Genomic DNA, 27,864 nt, shown 5'->3' on the forward strand with positions numbered 1-27,864 from the left:
GACACACTCAGAGGAGCAAAGGGACTACAGGATGTGCTAGCAGCAGAGAGCAGCTGCAGCGGCAGCAACTGCAGTAAGAGGATTTTAAACTCATTTAGGTTTTTTTTCTTTTTAAGTTGGAATGAGGAGTATTTAGAGTGGGCTGGGGAAGAAGGAAGATTAAGGGAATCAATGGTGCAGTTAGAGAAGAGGAAGAGATCCTCGAGAAGAGAAAGAGATCCATGAGAATCTCTCTTTCCTGTTCATTTTCTCTTGCTCTTTTATTTTCTGTTTTGCCCATAGGTCTGCTACAATGGAGAGGAGCCACATGCATTGCAGTTAACCCCATATTTACTTTGCCAGTGATAGGCTTGGGCTCAATGAATCCATTGATGCCAAAAGAACCTCACCAGGACTTACTGAAACAGAAGGACAAAAGGAGCACAAAGCCCCTGAAATGTGAGAAACGGGGAGAGTAGGCTCAAAGGCAGAGCAGTCTCTGTTTACCTGCAGCTACTTACCTGCAGCTTCCCCCACTTCTAGACAAAAATAAAATAAAATGGGGAAAATGGAAGTTAAGTCTGGGGAAGATGCTTTCAAGCTTGATCACCTTCCAGAATGCACCAAGAACGGGTGCACAAGCTCTCAGGGCAAAGGTGGGAAATCAGGGTTGCAAAGATATTGAAATTACCCCCACTCTTCCACACAAACCTTAGTCAACTGCTTGGCCTCTTGTTTGGTCCCTGTTTTCAAAGACAAGCGGATTCCCTAACTTTCTTTTTCCTGTACCTTATAGGGGTCAGGTGCTATTTCCTTGTAAATTTCCTAAGCTCCCAATAATTTTGAAGAAGAATAAGGAAGGAAAAGCTAGAGAGAGAAAGAGAGAAAAATAGATTGGAAGTGGTGCAGGAGATGAATTAACCAGGCATAGCAGAGATGATGAAGGAGAGCGGGAGTAGAGTCTTTAAGCTCTTCTTTATACTGGGGGTTCTGAATGCCTGAGATAACAGAGATGAAATATGATTTGCTAATGTTTGCATGATGGCACAATGCCCCATGGGTCACAAACAACAGGCAAGAAAACATCTATGGCTTTTTTTTTTGGGGGGGGGGAGTAAGTCACATACAGAGGCCTTTGCATTGTTCACTAAGGTCAGCGCTTCTTGCTGTCACCAGCCCAGGAGGAAGGTTATGTTCCTGCCAATGGCAGATAACAACAGCCAGCATGGTGTCACCCCACAAAGATGGCTTTTGTTCACTCCCACAGCAAGTGTGCCCCCAACCCCGCAGCAGTAGCCTGTGACACTTTGATTAGACTCTGCTGCACACAGACAGAGGGGTCTCAAAATCTTTCAAATTATTCCTGTGCCAGGTACATAAACTAACTTCATAGCAGTGAGACTGCTTTGAGCAGAAGATTTGCTCATTCATGCGAAAGCCTTATGATAATCTAGCCTGCCTTGTGTATGTCAAGATATTAATTAAGACACTTGAATCAATTATGTGACTAATGATTAGATTACAATTTGATAGAAATGTTCAGTCCTGATTTATCTATCTATCTTCTTTTCTAGGTAGGCTTGGTGCAATTGTTAATCAATTTGACTGTTTACAAGTTTATGTCATATTTCTAGTACCAATCTATTAAGATGCAAATCCCATACCTTGAATCTACGCTTCCTGTTTAAAAAGCCATGGAAAATCCTTAATAGCTCTTGGAGAAATTGAGGAGGAGGAACCTGTGCTGCTACATGCTGAAATATTTGTGGAACTCCTAAGAATATGGAATTGTAAATTCTATTTAAACTTTACACAAATCTCAGAACCGTTCAGACTTTTGTTTCTTGTACTGTACGGTTTTATAATTATGATTTTGACTGGCAGCTTTTTCCTTCTGGATAAGTGCTGCGTTTGCATTGCCCTGAAGATCCAAAGACCATACAGCAGTCATTATAATCCACAGAAATGGAAGTTTGTAGCTGACTAATATGGAACATCCTTCGGGTTGCTACATCAAAGAAAACACCAGGCAAGGGCAGGCTGGCATCTAAGCCACTCAGCGTGGTGGCAAGTGGATAAAGAGAGAATAAAGATACATTTAAAATCTATTTGCTATGCTGTTCCAAAGATTTTACCAGACAGGTGCCCATTACAAGTGCCAAATTGTAAAGCTGAAAATCCTTCTTTGATGCTGATGTTGTCAAGAGGGGCTAGGCTCTGAGGCACCCAAATCAAGGGACAGGTCAAGGTGGAGTGTGCTAACCTCAGTGCTGTGGGGGCTCATCTGTCTTTCCTGGAACAATAACTTTAGCTGCTCACTTCATGTCTGCTTGCATGAGTCAGCCATTGCCTGCTAGTCTTGCTGTTTTGAAATGCAGAAAAGCATAGAGGCTGCCCTCTGGCTCCCTGTGCTTGTGCTCCAGTGATGTTAATAATATCTTGATGGGAGTGGAGATGCTCCTATGGGAATCAGGCTCAGAGCTAGCAATTTGGAGTTGTCAGTGAGGCGACCTTGAAGCCCAGAGATATTGTCTGTCTTCCAAGGAGAAAACGGGCATCTGAGGGCATTTCTCTTGTAAACTGAAACAATAAAACCCACTTGGTTGTGGGCTTTGGTTTAAGGAAATGGAAGCTGGAGTGATGAAAGCATAACCCAAGTGGAAAGAATCGTGCTCTATTCTTGCTACAGGCAGAAGAGGCTCAAGGCCACCTTTGCTCCTAATATATCCTAGTAAGTCAGCTATAGTTGCCATGGTATGCACACTGCTACATACAGAGGAGGGGGAGAGGGAGGGATAAACTATGGTGTCTATTGTTAAGAACATATGAAAAGGCCTGGTGGATCATACCAAAGGAGTACCTAGTCTAGCACTCTTTTTCCAAAGTGGCCAACCCGATGCTCATGTGAAGCCCACCAGTAGGATACCAGTACAATAGCATTATCTTGATTATGTTCTCCAGCAACTGGCATTCAGAAGCCTATTGACTCTGAACCCAAAGCAGCATCCATCATGACTAGCAGCCATCAACAGCCTTATCCTCCATGGGTTTGTCGAATCCTCTTTTAAGGATCCAACCTTACCACCTACCATCCAAGTAGGTGGTAATTATTGCATATTATAGTATCAAAGTCCATAGTTTAACCATGCATCGTGTGAAGTACTACATTCTTTTGTCTTTCCTGAATTAATGACCCTTAGGTTTCCTAAGTTGACTCTGGGTTCTTCCCATGTATGTTCTCCACACAATGCCTAATTTTAGAAACAGGGGAGAATATTCTGGCATAAATCAAAGATTTTACAAAAGATTTTACCAAAGAGTGGGCTTGGTTAGGTGCATGGGCCAGAGGTTTTCATTCTCAACATAGCTTTTGGAAATAGTGCCACCAAAGTTAGTGAGAGTTAAATAAATTAAACCTACTCAGTTTTGAATAGTGACATAGAATCTCTTACATTAGGGTTATAACAAATCTGAACAATACCTGAATAGAAAAAAGTGAATTTCACACCTACTCTTCACAGGCATCTTATCCCATCTCTGATTGAATAAGAAGCAGGTATTTTAAGTATTCCTCATTGTGAGGCATGGATCTATTTTTAAAAGCTGCTTCCCCTACAGATACCATTAAAGATTGCAGAGGAAGAGGTGATGGGTGGGATGGAATTCCTATAAAGAGCCAGCTAATTTTTCAAAGGCTAAAATCTGGAAGCCAGTTTGCTTTAGCAGCACTTGTTATGGACATTTTGTATATTTCAATAATTCATACTAACAGTAAAATTGCCCAACACGGGAAAATAACTTGTGAAGCAGAGCAATTTGTGCCTTTGGCATGCCAGCAAAACACTGAATATATCTAGGCTTATGAAACAAAATGCAGAGAAGTCAAACACATGGGTGGCAAACCTTGCCTACCACAAACTGCTGTTATTGCGAGACATGTTAAAGTTGCAGGGTTATGTTGATAAAGTGTGCAGTGGTGTAAGAGTCACCATGCCCATGTCACTGGTGCAACCACCTTCCACTCAGTGCTTATAAGGGCAATGGAAGAACTATTTTGAGTGCTGGGAAAATGCAGGACAGAAGCATTTTTTTCAGGAAAGGCCCTTGGATCCTGTGCATGAATGACCAACCACTTTATATTTCTCATATGAAATGAACCTCTTCCCTTCCCTAAATAGGTTTTAGCTTCTGATTTATTGAGAAGTCAAGGCTTACTTGTTAAGGCAGCCTCTATAGCAGGAATGGGGAACTTCTGGCTTGTGGGCTTTTGGACTGCCAGGCCATTTTTAGTCAAGCCACGCCTTCCTGTTCTCCACCTGACATCACACATGACATCAGGTGAGGGGAAGGTAAAGTCATGGATGGGCCAAAGAGGGGTTTTGCAAGGCTATTCAAAATCCTGACTATCTGCTGATTGTTGGGGATTCAAAGCCCAGTGCAGGGGTCTACGAATACCCAGAATCATGAGTATGTTCACATGTTCTTTTGGGTCCTTCCAGGTTCCATTCCTGCCTGACTTCCCTGTTTTCCACATATGTACACTTCATATTTTCCCATTCACCACAGGCCCTAATGTCCTTTCCTTCTTCTTTCCTCCTTCCTTAATAGAAATTTCCATTGTGCCACAAGAGGTCTCATGGGTTGCACATTGCCATTCAGTGTGTGTTTCACCCCTTTGTCTTTTCACAAATGATGCTCTGGTTGACTCTCAGGTCTCGAACTCACTCAGGTGTAAAGTTATAACCACAGACTTTAGCAGTGCTCAGAGTGCTTGCCCTTTGATCCTTTAAAGAAGTAAAAGGAATGTCAAGTTACCTCTATAAAAAATAATCTATCTCACTGGAGCAAGCAGAATGGCAAGCTGTGGAACGTGCCCTTTGCTTTGGTAGAACTATTGTTTTGGCAAGGGGGTGGGACTCAGCATTTCAATGTTGTTGTTTTTAGTGAACTTCACTGCAGGGAGTTTTTTGCTCCCCACAACCACCATCTCATTCTTCTAAATCAGTTTATCAGAATATGGATTCCTTTTATTAAGAGACAGCAAAAGGAAAAGCATTATACCCTTTCACTGACAGCAGGTTTGGATGTTGATTCTGGTGATGAAGGTGCTCATTTATATTAGGAGAGGAAGCTGAAAAAGAAGGTGGAAAGGGATCCCAAGCTTTATCAAGCCTAACCTCCTTAAGGCTCTCTCATTGCCTGTCCCACCAGATTACCCTACATATTCTACATAACACTGTGCTATAAGCAGAAAAGAAGAATGAAGACGGTGTCTAGTGGGGACACTCTGATCCCCCCCGAAGTGGAGAACTGCTCTCCTGTAGCATCTATCAGCTGGAATATGAAACCAGACAGAATAATAATAATAATAATAATAATAATAATAAATTTTATTTATATCCCGCCCTCCCCAGCCGAAGCCGGGCTCAGGGCGGCTAACAACACTAAAATAGTGCAACATTATAAAACATCATAAGAATTAATTAAAATCAAAATTGATGGCAACCATAAACTAAAGTATTGTAAAGATTGCCAAAGGAGGGAGTCAGGCTGTGCCCTAACCAAAGGCCTGGTGGAACAGCTCTGTCTTGCAGGCCCTGCGGAAAGATGTCAAGTCCTGCAGGGCCCTTGTCTCTTGTGACAGAGTGTTCCACCAGGTTGGAGCCGCAGCCGAAAAAGCCCTGGCTCTAGTTGAGGCCAGCCTAACCTCTCTGTGGCCTGGGACCTTCAAGATGTTTTTATTTGAGGACCGTAAGTTCCTCTGTGGGGCATACCAGGAGAGGCGGTCCCGTAGAAGAAGAAGAAGAAGAAGAAGAAGAAGAAGAAGAAGAAGAAGAAGAAGAAGAAGAAGAAGAAGAGGAGTTTGGATTTGATATCCCGCTTTATCACTATCCTAAGGAGTCTCAAACCGGCTAACATTCTCCTTTCCCTTCCTCCCCCACAACAAACACAAAAGGTGAGTGGGGCTGAGAGACTTCAGAGAAGTGTGACTAGCCCAAGGTCACCCAGCAGGTGCATGTGGAGGAGGTGGGACGCGAACCCGGTTCCCCAGATTACGAGTCTACTGCTCTTAACCACCACACCACACTGGCTCTTTAAGAAACTTATTTGCCCTAATGCTATCTCTGAAAGGAAGGGAGTTTTCCCTCTCTTTTGTCTTCCTGTAACAATTTAAATGCATTTCTGAGCAGAATGCCACGATTTCTTGCTGAGCTTTAGTGCCGCCATAATTACAAAGTCAAATGCAATCATTAAAACAGCAACATTTGCTTGTCACCATCTTAGATTGCTCTTCACCTCCTCCTGAACAAACACCAACTGGAATGAGTTGCATCAAATATTATTAAAATGTGAATGCCATTGTATTCTCATATGCGCGAACCCAACCCCCCCCCCCGGACTGAGCAAACCTTTGCCTGTAGGGCCACCTCTTAGCACATCATGCCTCTTGCACTATTAAGATGGCATGTCCGTAACAGAGTTCTCCACAGCAACTCAAAAACAAAGCTTTGAACTGTTAGTTTTACCTCCATCTCCTGCTGTCTGCCTCGTCTTATTACCTGCACATGCAGATAGAGGAGATACTAAAAGTGAGCTCAAAATGACTGAATTCACTTTCATTTTGGCTGGCCAGCACAGGGAGACTAACAAGCAAACAGCAGGGCAGCTGCAAATACAGAGCTTTCTGGAAAACCAAGGAGCTGGAAAGGAGAAGGAGTGATGGGGCAGAGAAAGAAAATGGAAGTGGAAAATAGAGAGAATGAAGACATAATGGCTTTGTGAAGTATTCTGAGAATGAGAAGCAGAGGGGGAAAGATTTATTTTAAGGACCTCATTGTATTCAAGAATTTATTTTAATTTGGTCACTTAATATTTATATTGACCTACAATGAATTTCCAAAGGAGCAAGCACATAGAGCCACACCCACCTCTAAAGTGCCTGAAATGTAATACGAACCCTGCTGTAAACATAGTGAGAGAAGACCTGTGAACTGCAGAGCAGCAGCTGGAATGTGAAGGCCTTTCTTTTACCAGACATATGTATTTATAGAAGCGCTTACATCAGTCATGCTTATTTTATACTGGACACACAAACAAACACTCATTGCATCTGGGTTTCGAAAAAGTTCACTTGCAAGAAGGGTTTGACAGCACATGTAACACTGAGGTGTAAGTGTGTATGTGTGTGACAAAGAGACAGCCATGGTGTGTGGTGTGATGTGTGTGTGTTCAGTCCTTGGTATGATTAGAGGCCACAGGAAAAAAAAAGGTTTACCTTGATGTTGTCTTGCCAACGATGGGCTTTCTGAAATTTCTCAGCCGCATCAGCCAGTCTCTGAAAATGGAAAAGAGAGAGGGTAAGTCCACAGAGAGGTAATGTGAACTGCAATAATGAAAGAGGAGTTATTTTAACGCTGTTCTAGCACATATGGAACCAGCTACATCATTCCTGGGGCTTACAAGTTAACAAAGCATTTTCAGCACCCTTACTAAAGCAGTTCTTGTTATGAAAAGAGATTAATTAAAGGTTTATGGGTTCCCATGACCATCTTCTGTATGCAAATCTGATCTTGTTTAATTAAAGGAGCAAACCTGTGAGAAGCCTTGTGCTTCAAAGTCTTTTATGAGGTGAATTTACTTTCCTTCATAAGGGAGGTTGGCTTCCATTGGCATTTGTGGGCAAAAATGGGCTGCAATCTGTGATGATGTTGAAGCTAGGGCAAAATCTATCCTCTGTCCCTAATGCTAGAGCTGCTCATGGGATCTAGGATTTCCCTTCACCTCAGTAATGTCTGCAATGGAAGCAACTTCATTTCTCCCACATTTAAGTTAATTTGGTTAGTTAGTTAATTGAATTCATGCATCGCTTCCCACCACCAAGAAGGTCTGAGTGACTCACAAAAGATAAAATGCAGGGGGGTGGGATACAATCTATAGCATAATTCAAGCTGCCTGTAGTTTAGCAATGCCCTAATTTGCTCCTATCTCAAATGTGTTTTTGCCTATAGAAGTCAATGCAAACCATTTCATTCCCTGGGAGAAACAGAGTATTAGTCAAGTCAGGTTTCTGCAAATACTATACTTCAAGTGGTTCACAACAGATACATTAACAATAGTAATCCTATCCAGGCATTTATTCACACACACGGGGCTGGGTTCAGATAGCTTCGGTTATCTTAGCATAGGCTACTTGACCAGCATTAGTTCTGCTTTCACACTATCTTGTCTTGTGTTCTATGCAACACAGGCCATGGTTAAATATTTTAAAAAGCAACAAGCCAACTTCAAACCATGGGCAATGAAGTTGGCTTGTTTAACTAATCACAATTTGTTTTATACCACTACCTCTAGTTTGTATGACATGACAGTGCTGGTGAAGTCCTTCTCCCAGCTGCCTGGGAGGAAGAGAGTAAAGTCAGGTTCATTCCGGCTAGTGCACATCATGTTAAACCATGGTTTGGTATTACTTGCAAACTGAGCTTCTGTCTATTGCAGAGGTGGAATAACATTCTTGCCAGCCTGAAGGCTCACAGTGATTTTTGCAGAATTTACAGTGCTATCAATTGCTGAGCAGATTTCATTGCTTTGCAGGAAGTTATAGGACACCCATGTAGCTAGAACCAAGCCAACATGCTGAGTTATTGGTGAAAATAAAAGTCTTTGTCTACAGAGGATCACTCATTCTAATTTGGTGGTTACAGGATTTACCAGAGTGGTGATTTTTGTCTGAGGCGTATTTACTTTCCCTTCACTTTGACAGATTATTTTTACACTGCCAATTCAATCTCCGAGGAAAGCCAGTGTATGTATGCATAGCATCCAACCAGTCGCAATGCGCCAGCCATTCCTGTGAAGCTGTGAAGGGGCTGAGGAATCAGGTAAGATATCTGAACAAGCTCTTCCTTTAATTACAGGCTGCAGCAAGAACCTCCAGGCTGAGATAGCATTTAAAGACAGCCTGACAAGATCTAATCAAGCAGGATGTTAAATGCAGATGCAAGAGCCATCTTCTTTGCTTAAAATGTATGAGATTTAAAAAGGGGGCAAAAGGGAGGGAGGGAAGGAAAGAAAAACCCGAAGTGATTTTGTAGAGTTTACCGTTGAAGTGATTGCAGAAGCATGCCTCATTACTTAGCAGGAAGCCATGGGGCAGGATTTCAGCACTGTCAAGAGCAGTGCATCATCTGTCCGCCAAGCCTCATCATCCCAGCCCCTTTGGCCATCAGGAGCTTAAAAGGGCAGGAGGCTCAAAAGTTCTTCAAGGAGGTTAGGGACAATAAATGGTTCTCCTCCCAGGGATGCAGCACTCTTCTCCTATGGCTTTATCTGTTTAATGCCTATTTCCAAAATATACAGGAGTCAGCTGAAAATTAGTGATGAAAACAGTTCCATCGCAATCAGATAAGAAAACACAAACAAAACCTGGGTTTGCTTCAAAGCAACTAATGCCATGGCAAATATGTGTGTTGTTTTAGTTATCTTTCAAACAGAAAATTCAAATATCCAAGGCCTGGGCAAGATGTTTTGTGCCTGACAGCAGCTATTCCAATGAAGGCTCATGGGAAATTTTTTTATCAGCACTTACTCTTTAAAAACTCTTGTTGAAAGGTGTGAGAGATGCCTTCTAAGAAAGATGGGGATTGTTTCCAGGACAGCACCCTTCCAGCTTTTCCACTCTCCCCAGCCATTTGCCAAGCTCTTGAGAGTTACATGAGAAGTGCTTTCATCTGCTCAATTGTTGCCATGATATTCCCTACCCCTCCCCACAGTTGCAAACATTTGGTTCTCTAGTAGGTGTTCCAAAGGAAGAAACACGATATATTATTGGTGGAAGTGCATCTGATCGGAGAGGTACAAAGCTTGGAAATACTCCTTTATCCAATGCCATCAGTGGAGGCTCAGGTGGCCTTAGTGGTATGAACTGCTTGTTTCCAGGACCAGGATAGTCTGATTTCAGTAACCCATGGTACCCTAACCTAATGTTTGAACTATTCCAGTGTACTCTGTATGGGGCTACCCTTGAAGACAATCTGGAAGCTGCAGTGGGTGCAGAATGATGCTGTCCAGCTGTTAAGAAGACAGTGAAATGTGACCATATACCACCCATTCTAAAAGCACATTGCTGTCTGTCTGTGTGCTACAGGGCTCAATTCAAGGTGTTACTGCAAGTGTACAAAGCCCAAGTCCTAACATTCTGAGTGTTTTGGCACATAGTATAAGATTCCCTGCAGTACAAGGGATTTGTACCACGGGCCTCTGCATTATTTTTTTCTCTAGGGCAGCAGGGGAGAGTAACACACTTAAAATGAGGTTAGCTTTTCACTGAAAGAAGAGAAAGGGTGCCAGTATATTTTGCCTCATACCACAGATTTTTACAAATGAAAGCAAGTCTTTTTAAAAATGAAATTTGGGGGTTATGGTTTATTGTGCAGAGGTTGAGGTGGGGGATGTGTAATGCTAAGGGTTTTGTTTTTTGAGATTACAGATAGGTAGCCGTGTTGGTCTGCCATAGTAAAAAAAAAAAAGTGTGCTTGCACATGAAAGCTCATACCAAGAACTAACTTAGTTGGTCTTTAAGGTGCTACTGGAAGGATTTTTTTTTGTTTTTTGAGAGTGCAAGATGAGAGCACCAGGCCTGTATATCAGTTGTGCTGCTCATAATTTTAAATCAGCTTATGTCTAAAGGAAGGTGTTGGTATATCTTTGTCCTTGAGCCTGCTTACAAGTACCAGGGGTGTACAGCTCTCAACTGCTGCAGCTATAATGCAGCTCAAGCGCCTACAGCAAGACACAGTAGGCACAAGTGGGGAGATAAGTTGCTCTACATCAGAGTATACCACCTGCAGTTCCATATAGGAGTTTTCTCCTAGCCATGGCACCACATCTATTTCTGGAGGACTATCCTGGAAAACATTTCAAGAAAGGGGATTTAAAAAAGAAAAATACATAAGCATTTATAAATCATGGGGCAGGGATGGAATAATTTAAATTGGTGTCATCTAGAAAATGCCTTTTCCTTCTCTGCTGTCCAGCAAAACACACACTGCCTCTAGTTTGTTGTGCCAAAGCTTTACAGAGCTGTGTGAAATGCATCAGAATCTTTCTTTGCCACCCAAACACAGACAATTTATTTTAATTCTCTCCAAGTACTGCCATTTTGTCGTCTGTTGCTCAGCCGAATGCAAATGTATATGGAAGTGTTTCAGAGGCAGCCTATGGCAGATAGGAAAGTTTCCCACAATGCCGTGCCCAACAGCTCAACAAAATAAAGGCTGGGAAGTGGGGGATAAAGAAATTAAAGTGCAGAGAATTGATTTGTATAATGAAATTGCTGAGAAGTAGCAGTGGTTGGGGTTTGTTTTCTTTCTTATTTTTATTAAGCCAATAGGTGTGAATATATAGAGGCCAGAGACTTCCAGGGGGATCAATTTTGCACCAGCAAGTAAATTAAAAACAGAAAGCAAGCTAAATGACAGCCCCCTTCTGGCACTAGTCAGTCTTTGCTTCAGTTCAGGAAAGGGAATGCTGCCAGGTAAGGAGAATAATTGCAACTGTGCTTATGGAGCCAGCCTTGACCTGGGAGGGTTCATGTGTCAATCAGAAGGCAAAACCATTTGTCACAAGGATGTAGATTAGGGAAGAAGAACATGAAAGCATTGTTTACTTTATTGCCCATTTTGTACAGCCTAAGGGTGGAAGGGAATGTGGATGGTTGTAGGGTTAGATCTTTATTTTGTCCAGCACTTATTACAATTCAGTATTAAAATTATACATGTGGGCACACACATCATTCATTTCAGCTTCTCCAATGTGCTGAATTCTTCACAGCATAAAGAAGGGTTTAAGAGATGCAGTAGTAGCTGCTCTTTGCTTTTGGGGTCCCCTCACCCACCCAACAATCCCTTATTGTGTGAATTTGTACAAGGACAACTATGAAAAATGTTGGTCAGAAATTAAAAAAGATCTAGAAATATGGTCAAATTTGAAATTGTCAATGTTAGGCCGAATTGCAGTGATCAAAATGAATGTATTGCCTAGAATGTTATTTCTGTTTCAGACCCTGCAGATTCTTGACAAGATGGAATGTTTTAAGAGGTGGCACAAAGACATCTCGAAATTTGTCTGGCAGGGCAAAAAGCCCAGAATTAAATTTAAAATACTGACAGATGCTAAAGAAAGAGGGGGTTTTGCCCTGCCGGACTTAAAATTGTACTATGAGGCAGCAGCTTTTTGCTGGTTGAAAGAATGGATGCTCCTCGAGAACACGGACATCTTGGATCTGGAGGGTTTCAATAATGCTTTTGGTTGGCATGCATATCTTTGGTATGATAAAGTTAACAGTGCCTTTAAAAATCACATTGTCAGAAAAGCATTGTTTAATGTTTGGATAAGATACAAAGATCTATTGGAAAATAAAACCCCTAGATGGGTGTCACCAGTGGAGGCTAAAGCAGTGAAGAAACTCAATATGGAGGTCGGATGGCCGAAGTATTGGGAAATTTTAGAACAGGATGGAGATAAGTTCAAACTACAAAGTCAGGAGAAATTGAAACATAAAGTAGAAAATTGGTTCCAATATCGCCAAATAATGGAATTTTTTAAACAGGACAGGAAAATCGGTTTCCAGGTGGAAAAATCAAAATTAGAAACCGAACTGTTAGAACCCAATACTAAGAATTTATCTAGAATGTATAACTTGTTGTTGAAATGGAACACACAGGATGAAACAGTTAAATCGGCTATGATTAAGTGGGCTCAGGATGTTGGACATAACATTATGTCAGCTGACTGGGAATGGTTATGGAACACCGGTATTAAGTTTACGGCATGTAATGCCTTAAAGGAAAACATCATGAAAATGGTTTACAGGTGGTACATGACCCCAGTCAAGCTGGCAAAAATCTATCATTTGCCCGATAATAAATGTTGGAAGTGTAAAGAGACTGAAGGTACCTTCTACCACCTTTGGTGGACATGCCCGAAGATTAAGGCCTTCTGGGAAATGATCTATAATGAAATGAAAAAGGTACTTAAATGTACCTTTTTTAAAAAACCAGAGGCCTTTCTCTTGGGCATTGTCGGCCAATTGGTGACAAAGAAGGATAGAACTTTTTTCATGTACGCTACAACAGCAGCAAGAATACTCATCGCAAAGTATTGGAAGACACAAGATTCACCCACTCTGGAAGAATGGCAGATGAAAGTGATGGACTATATGACACTGGCCGAGATGACAGGCAGAATCCGCGACCAACGAAAAGAGACGGTGGAAGAAGAATGGAGAAAATTTAAAAGTTATCTTAATGACTATTATAAACTTAATGAATGCTAAAATGTTGTGGTTTCCAGAAACAAAGGGGTACAGGGATATAAGGTTAGACTATAAAAGAGGACTAAGATGATAGAGATTGGAAAGTAACAATTGGGAGTTGCTAGTGGAATTATGGACATTGGGATGCAGAGAGGGGGGGTATGGGGAAGTCCAAGAAAAGAGGTTTATGAAAATATGTTTGAAACTATACGTGTATGTTTGTCATTTTTAGTGTTTGTTTGTTTTTCTTAAAAATGTTGTAAAACCAATAAAAATTTTATTAAAAAAAACAAAACAAAAAAAACAATCCCTTATTTAGGTTCCATAACATGTTTCTAATTGCAGGGCCTGGTTTTAGCATCAGCACGTATTTCTCACCAATACCACATAGGAGCATGGCTGAATTTGATTACAGTGGTACCTCAGGTTACAGACGCTTCAGGTTACAGACTCCGCTAGCCCAAAAATAGTACCTCAGGTTAAGAACTTTGCTTCAGGATGAGAACAGAAATCACACGGTGGCGGTGTGGTGGCAGTGGGAGGCCCCATTAGCTAAAGTGGTACCTCAGGTTAAGAACAGTTTCAGGTTAAGAACGGACCTCCAGGACGAATTAAGTTCTTAACCCGAGGTACCACTGTATTGTTTTCTTAAATAGGACTAAAGAATAACAAGGACTGTATTTCTCATGAATATCCTGTCCCCGCCCTTAGTATAATCACAAGTGTGTTTCACTGCAAACCTTACAAAAACTGGAAACATCTTGCTTACACACACACACACACACACACACACACACAATCACTCACTCACTCACTCACACATGCTATGGCATGAACATCTTGCACAGTGCTTTATCCAGAGCTCCATGGCTAATCCAGACAATGAGCAGGAAAATAGCTGTGAATCTACTAAGATAAACACCTTTCAAGGAACCTATTTAACACATTACTGCATCAGACCTCCCTGAAATCCATCAAGGCAACATTTATTGCAGGCTTTGAACACAGTAGGCACCCTGACTGCTACCAATGACAAAAAAGCATACACAATTCTAACAAACAAGATGTATTCATTTATTTACTTTAGCATCTCACCTATTACACAGACTCCACATAACTTGTGACCTACAAAGCCAGATGTGCCATACTAACCTTATTGTGATCTGTCAAATACTGTTTTTCCAGTGCCAAGAGGTTTACTGAGTATCTGACATAGGTGGGGTTGTTTTTGGCTTGGTGGATTAAGCTGTGCAGATATGCTCTGGGCAATTCCTCTCACTGGACAGGACAGCTTGCCCACACACCAACCCTACCTCCTTCTACCCATGCAATCGAGACCACAGTGTACACCACAGCCAGCAAAGTGGTGCGCCATACTGTAGAAAGGGTCTTGCAAAATAGTAACATAAGACAATCCATTTCCTGATTCCCAACTGATCAGTCAGAGCCTCTGTATGAGCAAAATTATCATGGTGCCACCCAAAAGGAATATTTTGGAGATGAATCTTACTGATAAATTGTATTTCATTATATTTATATTCTGCCCCCCCCCATCTTGTAATTCAAGGTGACATAATGTGGTTCCCAGGAGATCTAACATGCAGGCACTAACCAGACCCACACCTAAATAGGGTCAAGAAAAGTGACTGCCTCTTGTGCCTTTAATGGGGGTGGGAAATGACATCCTGTCTCTATATCGTCAAATAATTACCCAACATGACTAGATCTCTCGCCAGAGATGTACCACCATATTTTAAAGGGATAGAGGTTCCTGGGACTAAGCAGCTTACGAATAAAGTCTGTACATAGCAAAGTTCATTTTTACACTTTTCCCCACAGAGGAAAGCCACCCATGGTTCCCTCCCATGTGGGAAATTTTATTCAGATATAATAACAGAGCTATGCAAGGCAAACAAAAAAAGGGAATCATATCTGCCATAAATTAACAATTAACACTAGATATGAGGGTAGTTATAAAATTACTGTTGAATTAGTAATTGATAGTGTTAATAAGCAAAATAGTTTGCAGTCAGCTGAAAATGGTGATTTTTTAGCGTGTTTTGTTGTTTTTTTAAAAAACACTTTTCTGTACTGAGTGCTTGTAAGTAATACTAGATATGCTGGGGTATTTTTTTTTTACTGCTTTACTTTTCAATTTTCTTGATTATGTTTTTACATTTTTATTATTTGCCGATTTTACTATTGTAAGCCACTTTGAATTCTTTTTTTCTAAGCAATCACTAAACAGAATAAATAAATAATGGAACAATAAATAGTAGTATGGGTGCCAGCTGAGTTCAGTGCTACTGAATTCAGGACTCTTTGGGAACTGATCTGTATTGACACCAATTCAAGTTATTAACAAGCTTGTCATGCTCTGGCATGACCAAGAGACAAAAACCAGGGTAGCATCTGGCTTAATTCTTAATGGCGCCTCTGGAGCTACCGTATTTTTTGCTCTACAAGATGCACTTTCCCCCTCCTAAAAAGTAAGGGGAAATGTGTGTGTGTCTTATGGAGCGAATGCAGGCGGGAGGCTCTGCTCAGTGCTCCCTTCAAAGAGCCGCGTGGAGCGTGTGTGCGGATCTTCGGGGCTTTTCCCCCAGAGGCTGTGTTGCTGTTGGGCAAGGGAGAAGGTGGCAGAGGAGAGGCTTTTCCCTGGGAGAGGCTGTGCGCGGCTATCCCATAAGCCAGGACAGCAAGCAGGATCACTGCGCAGCGATCCCACTTGCTGTCCTGGCTTCTGGGATTCAGAATATTTTTTTTCTTGTTTTCCTCTTCCAAAACCTAGGTGCGTCTTATGGTCTGGTGCGTCTTATAGAGCGAAAAATACGGTATATGTACCATAAAATAAGTGAGCATAAGTCAAGACATTTAGGAGTGGGGCAAAACCACCTTCTCCCTCTCTCTAGACACTGGCTTAATCATAGGCAAGCAGCCACCTTAGCTCCCACACCAATCTCCATGACCATCATTCTTCCCACATAATTGGTTTCCTGGCATAATTCACCCCAAGCCATCCTTTCCATGCCTACATCATGCAATTATTCTCCTAGAGAAGCCCACTTCTCACTGCCAGCCTGATTAAAGCTGTGACAAATATGCCCTTCCCACATTTGTGGGGCCATTCATCCCAGGTGGAGGGGAAGGGAATAATTCAATGACTACTGGGGGCAGTCACATTTCAAGAATTTCAATCTTACCTAAAATACTAGGTAGCCGATGGGGAATGATGGGTTCCTAAGGTAACCCTGGGAACAATGCTACTCCATGATGTAGTAGCATTTTCGCAGGATTCTTTGTCTAAGCAATGAGGCTGGAGCAGCCAAGATTCTGCCGAAAGTGGCAGCAAGGCTTTCTACTGTTTTTTTAAAAAGCCCAGGGTGGGGTGAGGTGCTAGGGAAAGAAAAAGAAATCCTTGATCATGTCACATTTAAAGATAATTCTTCTAAGACTAATCCATTGTTGGAAGGCTGTTTTTGCCACACCACACTCCCGATTTATTAAATAATACTTCAGCCTAGCACTCTTGTGTGAGCTGAATAGTCAGGATAGCTCAATGGGCAAAAATAAGCTAAGGACGCTGTAACTCTCACATCCCCTACATATAAAGTGAACTTAATTCTTATCAACGATAAAGAAATGCATATTTCATCTTCAAATGTGAGTTACAGAGGGGTGGTTTTTTTGTTTAATGGTTTTATTTTGCTATCTTTTTTTAGTATCCAAAGTATATTTTTCTTCCAGAGTTACTGTTAAGCTGGGAAAATATTAGTTAATATATTATCAATTGACAGCAAGTTTGGGGGCAATAAGTACTTATGCTTTCTGGGAAAATAATGTTGTCTATAGCAAGAGGTTTAATAGAAAAAAAGCATCCAACTATTGATTTGTGGGCCAAATGTGTATGCATTACAGTTGTGCAAAGGCTTTAGTTGTTGTATTTCTAGTGTCTGCAGGTGTTTGTATTTTCTTATGGATTTTTCAAGACAGAGGAATCGTGCGCTCTGTTGTGCAATTATAGAGGGAGAAGGACTTTTGTTACAGTTTCTCACCAACTACTGTTGGTGAAACAGGAGTATTAGTGGGGCCTGCAACAAAAAACGTTGCAGTGTATCATCGCAACCTAAGAGTGGGCTGCTGTTCAGGGTGTCAGCCAGACATTACTTCTAAGCAGGTCATTCCACTCTCCAACCTGCCTCTTTTCCATCTGATGCTCACATTCTACAGCCACTGGATTGTTGTTGTTTCTTGGGGTGGTAGTACTGGGAACTGCTTTGGATTTCTAGTTTTTGTGTGTATACTTCTGCAGTGACCAAAGCATTTGACCTTCACTGTCACATGGTTGTAGACCAGGATTTTAATGCATGCAGGGAGCCTCCTCATGTATACAAGGCTCAATGCTTCAGAAGTTTGTCCACCAACTTATGGAGGAGACGAAGAAGGCAATGGAGATGAAGCTTAGTATACTCATCCCTGCTCATGTGTTCAGAATCCACACCTTTTGCTGAAACTTGCAATCTATTCATTCTGAAATACGCATAGCTTATTTGGTTCACCTTGGGAAATGATCTATAATGAGTTGAAAAAAAATGTTTAAGGTAACTTTCCCAAAAAGATTGGAGTCCTTTTTGTTGGGAATAATTCAGACTGAAGTCCCTCAGTGTCAGCCAAATTTATTTCTGTATGCAACAATGGTGGCCCGAGTTTTGTTAGCCCCCAAATGGAAAGTGGGGGAGGTCCCAGGCAAAGAGGACCGGCAACTTAACATGTTAGACTATGCAGAGCTTGCAGGTTTAACATAATAAGAGAGCAAGAAGAACATATATTCAAAGAAGAGTGGAAAATATTTATTGGGCATATGGAAAATAATTGTACACAGCTCAAAATGCTGGCAGCATTAATATAAATTCAACAGTGTAATTAATGTTTGAGGGGTGTAAAAGTGGAGAACTGACTAAAATGGTTGTAGCAAAATATGCAGGAATGAAAGATAAAATGAACCATGGAAAGAGGAGGAGGTAAGTCATTGGATACCTAACAGTATGTAAAATGTTTATTTTAAGACGTAAAATTTAATAAAAACTATTATAAACAATAATAATTTGATTCGCCTTGGTTAGCAGCCTCTTGTTCTCAATCTTACAGGTACTCCTGACAAGAACTAAAGCTACATGATTTCAGAAATTATTTAAGCATTCTTTTGATTAACTAGAGTAAACTCTAAAAATAAACAGATGCGCTTTCCCAGTCATTCCCTTGAGATATAGCTGAGAAGACACTTAACATTTCCCATGGTGTGAAACAAATTAATTTGCAATGAAATTGTACCTGCTGCTTTAAAAGAACTTATACTTCAGAACTTTATATTTGCAGGGGGCTGGGCTGAACATCTGGCTCACAATCTGCTTACATTTTGTCTGGCCACATTTTGTGACCAGTTGGTCTTTGAAGTGGGTAGGCACCTTTCTAGTGCGATAGAAAACCCCCTCAGATATAGCACATTCAAAAATAGTGGTGCATAAACCATGGGATTTCCTCAGCAGACTGAATAAAGCAATGAATTGAGTTGTTATGTTGGGAAACAACCAGCCTGGGGACTTGAAATGGAGGTCACAGGTATTTGAACAGGAGTCTCCATGTTCAAATGTTTGCAAGCATGATCAAGGAGGAGAGGGAGCTCTGACTGTCTCATTCCTGCAAGTGCTACCACCTGTCTCCTCTTTCCCATAGTAGAGGATGTTCCTCCTTCACCTTGTCCCCAAGGATCTAGCACAGGCTTCCTCAACCTCGGCTCTCCCAATGTTTTGAGACTACAATTCCCATCATCCCTGACCACTGGTCCCACTAGCTAGGGATCATGGGAGTTGTAGGCCAAAAACATCTGGAGGGCAGAGTTTGAGGAAGCCTGACCTAGCAGCTCACCTGAAGCAGTTCATGGGAAGGCAGTGGTAGGTGTTCCTCAGACTCCAGTGCAGCACATTTCCCCTCAAAGGTGGGACTGCAACTTCCAGTCGCAGAATCCTCAGCAGGAAGGTGATGCTACTGAGAAGTAATCACTACTGAGAAAGCACATGCACACTGTCTCCCCAGAAAGTACCTCTTTGATCCTATTCTCATCTTCATATCCAGGGTCACTGAACATACGAATGGAGCAGGACAGGATGGAGCAGTAACACAACACAGCCATGTTCTCTCAGCTTAGCACAAGGGTGGCTAAACTTTTCCAGGCCAAGGGTAGCATGATTAACCCTCCAGGAGCTCCTTATTAAGTATGAAGTGGTCAATTCAAAAATTGTTTAAGGAAAACCTTCAGGGTTTTTTTGTAACACACACACACACACACACACACACACACACATGTACGTTTAAAAATGACAATTTGGAAGAGAGAGAGGGACCACAAAAAAAACCTTTCGGGGGATGAATGAAACTCACGGGCCATGAGTTAGCTGCTCATGGCTTGGCATATTTTCAGCATATTCACATTCTACTGAATGTCACTGGATCACAGACTTGTAAAGTTTGAAGGGACTATGAGGGTCATCTAGTTCAATTCCCTGCAATGCAGGAATCCTTCACCAAACGTGGGCCACAAACTCATGATACTGAGATTAGGAGTCTCATGTTTTACCAACTGAGCTATCCCTTGGTAATAATCTGTAGCAGTCAGTTATGCATTTTTTCAAACTTAAATTCAGTTCCCCAAATTTCTATAGCTTGCGATTTACTTTGCATCTTCAAGCACATTCCTTTTTAAAACACATTTTTGTATGTTATATTTTCCCAAATATAATTCATTTTTTCTACTTTAATTTCACTAATATATGTATTTTTGCAGATACTTTCCCCTAATACATTTCACACACATGTTTTTGGGTTGAGGAACTTTATCACACAATTCAGAGAAGTGCATATTTCAAAGGATAGCTGTGTTCTGCTTTGTGTATTGGTTCAGAAAGTGCGAATTAGGTTGGCTCACATTAAAACGCCAACTGAAAGAATTTCTCCCACAACCTGAATTTTCTCCCCATCGCTTATCCTTCCCTAGCTTTCAGCCTCTATCAATGATTTAGCATGTAGTTGCTGTATTCTTTGTTATCTGTCATATTGTCCTGCCATGTACATCTCTTACATTCATGGAAGATGTGTAAATATGCATTATTGCTTTCCTTTCATGAACAGATCAAAGATCATGAAATGGAATGTTTTAATATGGGGGTATTATTGCATGTAAATACATAGCCTTGGATTCTAAGGTATCCTCTATTCACAAGGAGCAGGCCTGATTTCTGCCTCCTCTTCCTTCCATCTGCATCTCACCCTACCATTGCGCCACTCCTGGTCAACCTCATTAAGATTCCAAGACTATGTGTATGCCTGGGTTAAAGTTACAATAGCAGTTGAAGGAAAAATGTGTGAGGACTATGGGAAGCTATGTAACAAGCACATATTCAACAGGCATGCAATTTATGGTCAAAGATGCAAGACATGCAGATTCCAACCCCTTCGCCATTACATTTTTACTTCTCATTAGCTGTTAAAGTAGGGTGGGGAAATAAGTCTTAAGTATGGATAATAGGGAAGAGCAGCCGGCTGGTTCTTTACTGTTTAAGTGCTTGAGATCCAATCTCTTCTGTTATGGAAGAATAAGGAAGGGGCTGAACAGAAGACTGCAGGAAGAAAGTGATTTGAATAGAGTTTTGTTTATTTATTCATTCAGTTTTAATCCTGCCCTTCTTTCATTGCATTGATCTTAGCGCCGGCTACATCTTAACATGTTATTAAAGTGAAAGAATAGAATAGCTCTCATAATTAAGACATCAAACTCAATATCCACAATAGCTTTGAAAGGGATTGTTTGGGACTGGATAGTGGTTATTACAAATCTCTGGGTCCAGGGAGGGCTTCTTGAGTGGCTGGGATATCAAGGTTGAGCATGCCCAGGTCATTTACTGAGGAATTAAGATAAAGGCAAAGGGACCCCTGACCATTAGGTCCAGTCATGGCTGACTCTGGGGTTGCGGCGCTCATCTTACTTTACTGGCCGAGGGAGCTGGCATACAGCTTCCGGGTCATGTGCCCAGCATGACTAAGCCGCTTCTGGCGAACCAGAGCAGCGCATGGAAACGCCGTTTACCTTCCCGCCGGAGTGGTACCTATTTATCTACTTACACTTTGATGTGCTTTCGAACTGGGATTTGAACCACCGACCTTCTGATTGGCAAGTCCTAGGCTCTGTGGTTTAACCCACAGCGTGACCAGTGTCCCACACAGGAATTAAGATAGTCCCTGGTTAAATTCAGAGCAGCTATAAAGCCAGCCCTCACCTCCACTGATCCTTTCCAATGCTCAGTTACACTGCACATTTCATCTACTCTTCTGCCATACCATTCATTTGCAATATCATAGTCTAGCCTTAACAGCATAATTTTTTAGCAAAGCCTTACAATGTGGTTGTAATGGGTGGTGGGCTTTTAATAATCCAATCCCAATAGGACTAGAACGAGATGGTCCAGTTCAGCTTTGCCAGCAATCTGAGCTGCTATGCTCCTTAGCTGCCACTCTTTCCTCTCCCTTTCACTTGGGAGGCAGCAATTGGTAAACAAGAACAGGGGAACTGCAGGTGGTGCTTGAGGACAGCCATTCTAATGCCAAATGAATTCATCATGAATAATCTTATCATGATCAATAGGGCCAAAGGATTACTTTTAAGCTCTAACAATGATTAAACCATTACTTTTTAAAGTGTGGCAGATCAATCGGTTCATTTCAAGGTGCACCACGTGCACAGACTGCAAGATGTACTGGAGCCAGGCAGCCAAACTCATAGCAGAGAAGAAAAGCAGCCCTCCTGCTTCCTTAACTGTAGGTTGACTGCAAGAAGAAGAGGAAGAAAAACGCTGCTCCAGGGCAGCTGTCCTGAAGAAAGGTGTGGTGCAGGGCACTGACTGCATAAGGACAGAACAAAAGAGACTGCAGAATTAAATAGAAACACCTTCAGTAATTTTTGCCAAAGGCAAAAGTGTTCTTTGTTAAAGGGTCTTTGAAGCAAAGACAGATCACTAGTGGGGGAGAAATGCTGAATTGTATTGAGCAAACTAACTTTAAACAAGGGTTGGCACTGTGGTCTAAACCACAGAGCCTAGGGCTTTCCGATCAGAAGGTTGGCGGTTTGAATCCTCGCAATGGGGTGAGCTCCCGTTGCTCGGTCCCTGCTCCTGCCAACCTATCAGTTCGAAAGCAGGTCAAAGTGCAAGTAGATAACTAGGTACCGCTCCTGCGGGAAGGTAAACAGTGTTTCTGTGCGCTGCTCTGGTTTTGCCAGAAGCGGCTTAGTCATGCTGGCCACATGACCTGGAAGCTGTACGCCGGCTCCCTTGGCCAATAAAGTGAGATGAGCGCTGCAACCCCAGAGTTGTCCGCGGTGGGACCTAATGGTCAGGGGTCCCTTTTCCTTTACCTAACTTTAAACACATGCACACACACCTCACCCAGGTTCAAATAACAGTTCCTGCTTTGCACAAGGATGCACAAATAATACACAAACCTTCATGCAGAATAACTAAACAACCAACAACCCCTCCCTCTTCATAAAGATACAAACAAAAACAGACAGTAAGCCCACAAAACATACAATACCGGACAGCCACCTGAATCTCTCCTTCCAGCTGCCGGGAGCCCCGTAGGTAGCAGGAAAGTGGATCTCAGTCTGGCCAGTTTTTGCAGCACCTACAGCAACATAGGTGCATCAAAGCTTCCCCAGCCTTCCTGGCTGAGGCCCTATGCTTTTTAGCTGCTCCAGGGATGAGGCTAAATGGCCCAGCTATTTCCACCTGGCTTGATTGTTACTACCCGCACCTGGCCTGCAGCTCCCATGAGTCATTTCCAAGAACAGTAGTGCTCCTGCAAGCTCTACTGTCAGTATTAAATGAAGGGTTAATTGCACAAGCCCACCTACACCTTCTCAATTACAATTCTTCCACATTTCCACTACAGGTAATATGCAGAGTTCAATTCTAAAGGAATACAGAAATACCAATTTTGGGGAGTGTACGGGAATCTAGTTAATCACTTGACTGTCTTAGTTGGGAGCACCCAAAGCGTATTGCAAGAGGTACATGAATCTACTTCACCTATTCCTCCTAGGTTCTTATCTAGTACCAATGATATGATATGCACTGCATGGATCAGCCAAGACCCATACTTTACTGTCATACTTTCAGGAGGAGAGGAAAATCACCTGCAGCCTCTTTGGAGGAGTGGAAGAATTTACCCTAAACACACGCCTTTTCCTTTCCTGTTGCAATAACATCTCATTCCCAAGGCAGGGGAATCCAGATTTTCTCCTCTTGGGGAAGTTAACATTATCCTACTTTTGGGCACATCATAAAAATACATCCCTAATAACCATATGGCTCTGAATATAAACAGAGCCAGCATGTGCCAGGAGGAAGCAAACACACTGACAAAATATTTGTATGCAGATGCCAACACATTTGCGGGCACATGATATTCATGATAAATACCACCATTTCCTAAGCTTGGTGTGAAAAAACAACAACCACAAACACATTGAATTCACTAAACAATTTACAGGCTGCACAGGCCAATGGAAGAAAGATCCTCTTCTCATCAAGAAGATTGCTTTGGTTATTGGAAATGTAGGCAGGCCAGCTGATATCTGAAGCCAGTGCTTTTATGCCACTTTACATTTGCCCTTTTGCCATTGTTTTAATTCTGTTTTACTATTTTATCATGCTCTTAGTTCTCTCCTTTGAAATATATGTATTCAAGGACATGGTCTAAATACATTAAATAAATAAATGCAATCTTTGGCAATAAATGCTGCATTAAGCGGTGATCTGGTTCAAATTTGCATATATATAGTCAATGTGGTATGCCACTTTGAGTTTGAATTCAGAGGGATAAGTGCTTTATATACTCCATCCTTAGGTTTACTATTTTTAAAACAAGCATTTGTTTCCTCAGGAAAAATAAAAAAGCAATGAGCACATATTTCCCCCAAATAACACGTGAATGCAAGTTGAAACTTTCTCATTTACCTTCATTTAATGGGCTTAAGCGCAATTCACATGTTATGCTTTCCCCACTTTAACTGTCACAATATCCCCTTCTAGCATGGGAGAAGGTACTGTTTGATTGCCCATGCTGCAGAGGAGCGCATGCTACCTTGTGACCTGATTGGTGACAGCCTGGCAGTGAGCAATGCCCCCTTTCTGTATGACCACACTATAATTTCCTTCACTGTCACTGTAGGAAAGCCATGTCAGTATCCACCTCACCTTCTTTTAAACCACCACCACCTGAAGCTTCTGTTTCCTGGTACAGTTGGTGAAGGCTAGAGTAAGGAAACTGATTTAACCATGCCTTTTTCTATGGAAGGGCATGTATATCCCCACAGCATTAGTGCATGGAGTAATACTTTAACTAAAAAATAAGCTCATGGAATGTTTCCCAAACTTGGGTCTCTGGCTGTTTTTGGATTACAAGTCCCATCATTCCTGACCACTGGTCCTGCTAGCTCAGGATGATGGGAGCTGCAGTTCAAAACAGTTGGAGACCCAAGTTTGGGGGACCAGGCATGAGGCATTAGTGAAATAGACTAAAATGTCCCCATATTGTGTTATAGAATCATAGAGCTGTAGTGTTGGAAGGGACCATGAGGGTCGTCTAGTCCAACCTCCTGCGATGCAGGAATCTTTTGCCCAACGTGGGGCTTGAACCCACAACCCTGAGATTAAGAGCCCCAACTGATCTATCCCACATGGTCAAGTTTCAGTTTCACTGAAGCCAGCTGCTCTTGGCTATGGTGGTAAAAAACCGCAGCCATATAAAAAATGCCCACAGACATGGAGAAGAAAGAGGAATTCAGTAAAAGAGCTGCACTTCACTTCTCAATAATGACAAAAGAGCCACATTTTTATATGGGGATAAGTTAAAACACTGAAACAACCATTTCTAAAAGTTTTCTGTTCTATGGAGGAGAAAATAGTGGGTGGAGGGCTAAGGCTATGTTCCCAGGTCACACAGAAGAATACAGGAAGCTTGAAATGCAATTGTAAATCCACATTCTAGCATGGCTATCAGATCAGTCAGTTTATAAACCCGCATATCTATATATCTGTATATATTCTAAAACTGCATATCTACCCTTCACATCTGCAGACCAACAGAATGAGAGAAGCTCAAAAACACATATGGAATTGGCCTTGGAGAACATGTCATACTAGCACTTAGAGGAAAGGAAGGTGGAGATTGAAATGGGCCACCACTGCTCTTTCCACTCTTACAACAGCTCTTGAGAAGTCAGCTGTTCCCTTGTGAGTCTGACTCACACATTGCTCCTTCTGCATCTTGGATGGTTTGTGTGTGGTGCTTTAATTATCTCCATGGCAACATACAGGCAAATTGTCATGTCCAAACTTCATGTAGCAAATATCTTGATTGCAATGATCAAAGAAAAACCAAGGGGCTATTAGCAAAAGAATGAAATATCTGCCAAGTCAGAAAGGACTAAATAGTGTATGCTAATGTGCAACACATCCCATGACCTCCCTCCAGAATTCTACCTCCCCCCTCACCAAGAGCATCCCTGAAGGCTAAGTAGGAGAGATTTGGAGACTTAGAACAATGAATTTACATGAGCCAGCAGATCAGAAAAGGCCAATCACAGACCAGAGGGTGGCCAGTTCTTCAAAGTCAGCAGCCAACTTAGACAGGCTTGATTGGGGGTGGGGGGACATGCAGCTGGTTACTATATTTTATTTGTCTGCTTTAATATTCTTCTCACACCTTCTCGATTTCATTCATCACTTGGGCAAATCCAGTTTGAGCTTTCTATTCAGAGTTCCAAGTCCAGGATTAAAGAATCTCAGCGCTGATTCAGAACTCAGGCTATGACAAATGGAAGAAGCTAAGTTTCTAGAACTAAAACAACGGAGAAGTGAAAGAAGAAGTGAATAAAAGGAGAAATGGCTGTGTGCACCTACATGACAAGATGGTGGGCCTTCACTGCACAGGGCCTGCCACAAACCAGAGTTGGACATGAACATATTACAAATATGTCCAACATATTGGACATATTACAAAAGTTATCTCCCCTTGGGCCAAACGTTGCATTTATTTATCAGGTGGAGTTATGGTAGTCCTGCTATCTTTAGTTCACACATTAACTCATTCAACGTTCCTTAATCCATTGAAGCATGCAAGTAGTGGCTGGGGAGGTGGGACAGAAGGCAGAATGAGACTGCCACCACCACCAAGTGGCAATCAAGAGGGAAGGGGATCTCATGGTCTTAGGAATGTGTTGAATAGTGGCAGCTGAGAGGCTAAAGCAGCACTGTGTAGGGATACTCATACCCAATGGCCAGAAGTGCCCAGCATGGGATGATGACATCATCACCCATTCCTGACTCCACTGCTGCCAAGTGATGCCGACAGTGCCAAGCCCCCTATTGCAAAATGCTACCAGGTAGCAAAGGCTTTGCACCTGTCTCCACAGCACCTAACCAGATGCCACCCATAGCCGATTACCTGGTTAGTCAAGTTCATACATCTGGAACAGTATCTTAACTGCCTATAAAAATGCATGCCAAATCAAGCCAGTTACAGTTCTCTGCTTGCCCCTGCTTCAATTTGCAATACAAACTACCCTTCCCCTGAAGAGGAACTGCCCCTACAGTCTAATGCTCATAAGTGATTACATGACACTCATTTCTTTGCTTCAGTGAGGAGTTCAAGCATTGACTGGTAAACATTTCAGCTAGGCTATGAGAAAGTGAGAGGCACAGTTCAGTTTGGTCACCCTTGTGGGAAAACTTGGTAAGGAAAGTAATAAACGTCTTAATGGGATGCTGTTCTGCAACACTGAAAGCCAAGTTGCCTGTTTGTTCTGCCTCTGCCTCCTCCCTTCCTTTCTTTCAGCAGAGGCTGAAAAGGATAAGGCTACAATCATATGTTCACTTAAGTAGGAACAAGTTGAAACACTTGCATGGGAAAAGTCCTATTGAACTCAATGGGGCTTACTTCTGAATATCTATGTATAGCGTTGGGCTGTACAAGGGTTTTCTAGACAAAAGTGAGAGTTACAAGAAAGCCAGCAATTGGCTAGTCATAATAGGACTCATGCTTGTCAAGTGGTGTAGAAAAACCCTTCCCACTCTCCTCTGCAGTAACCCAACTTGTGTACATTATAATGGGTTGTGTGCCTTCGTCACTTGTACATGCCATGTACTAATTTTTATTCCATTGATCAAAAATAAGAGTGTATTAAGCTGGCCCTCCATTTATTTATTTATTTATCTATCTATATAGCATTGTCCACATGCATACACGATGTTTTTCAGGGGCGAAGAATCAGATCTGCGGGAGGACCTGCTCCTTCACGAGTTCTGCTCCTTCACGAGCAGCTTCTCTGCACAGAAGAGTAGCAAATATCTTTTATTTTTAAATGTTATTCATTGCATTTCTATCCCACCTTTTTCTCCAAGAAACTCAAGGTGGCACCCATGGTTCTCCCCCTCCTCGTTTTATCCCCACAACAAACCCTG

At 41.9% G+C, this 27,864-nt stretch overlaps 1 protein-coding gene across 4 annotated transcripts in view; it reads right to left on the reverse strand.

Annotated features, from left to right (window-relative positions):
* CACNA2D2 (calcium voltage-gated channel auxiliary subunit alpha2delta 2) overlaps nucleotides 1–27,864 on the reverse strand; it is a 543,624-nt gene that overhangs the window by 241,598 nt on the left and 274,162 nt on the right. For all 4 annotated transcript variants that reach the window (XM_083488666.1, XM_083488665.1, XM_083488664.1 and 1 more), the window contains one exon: nucleotides 7,256–7,315. In XM_083488666.1, the coding sequence (XP_083344792.1) occupies nucleotides 7,256–7,315 (60 nt within the window). The remainder of the gene's footprint in view (nucleotides 1–7,255; nucleotides 7,316–27,864) is intronic.

Source organism: Podarcis liolepis (assembly GCF_965112155.1).
Source record: "Podarcis liolepis genome assembly, chromosome: 2".
NCBI lineage: Eukaryota > Metazoa > Chordata > Lepidosauria > Squamata > Lacertidae > Podarcis > Podarcis liolepis.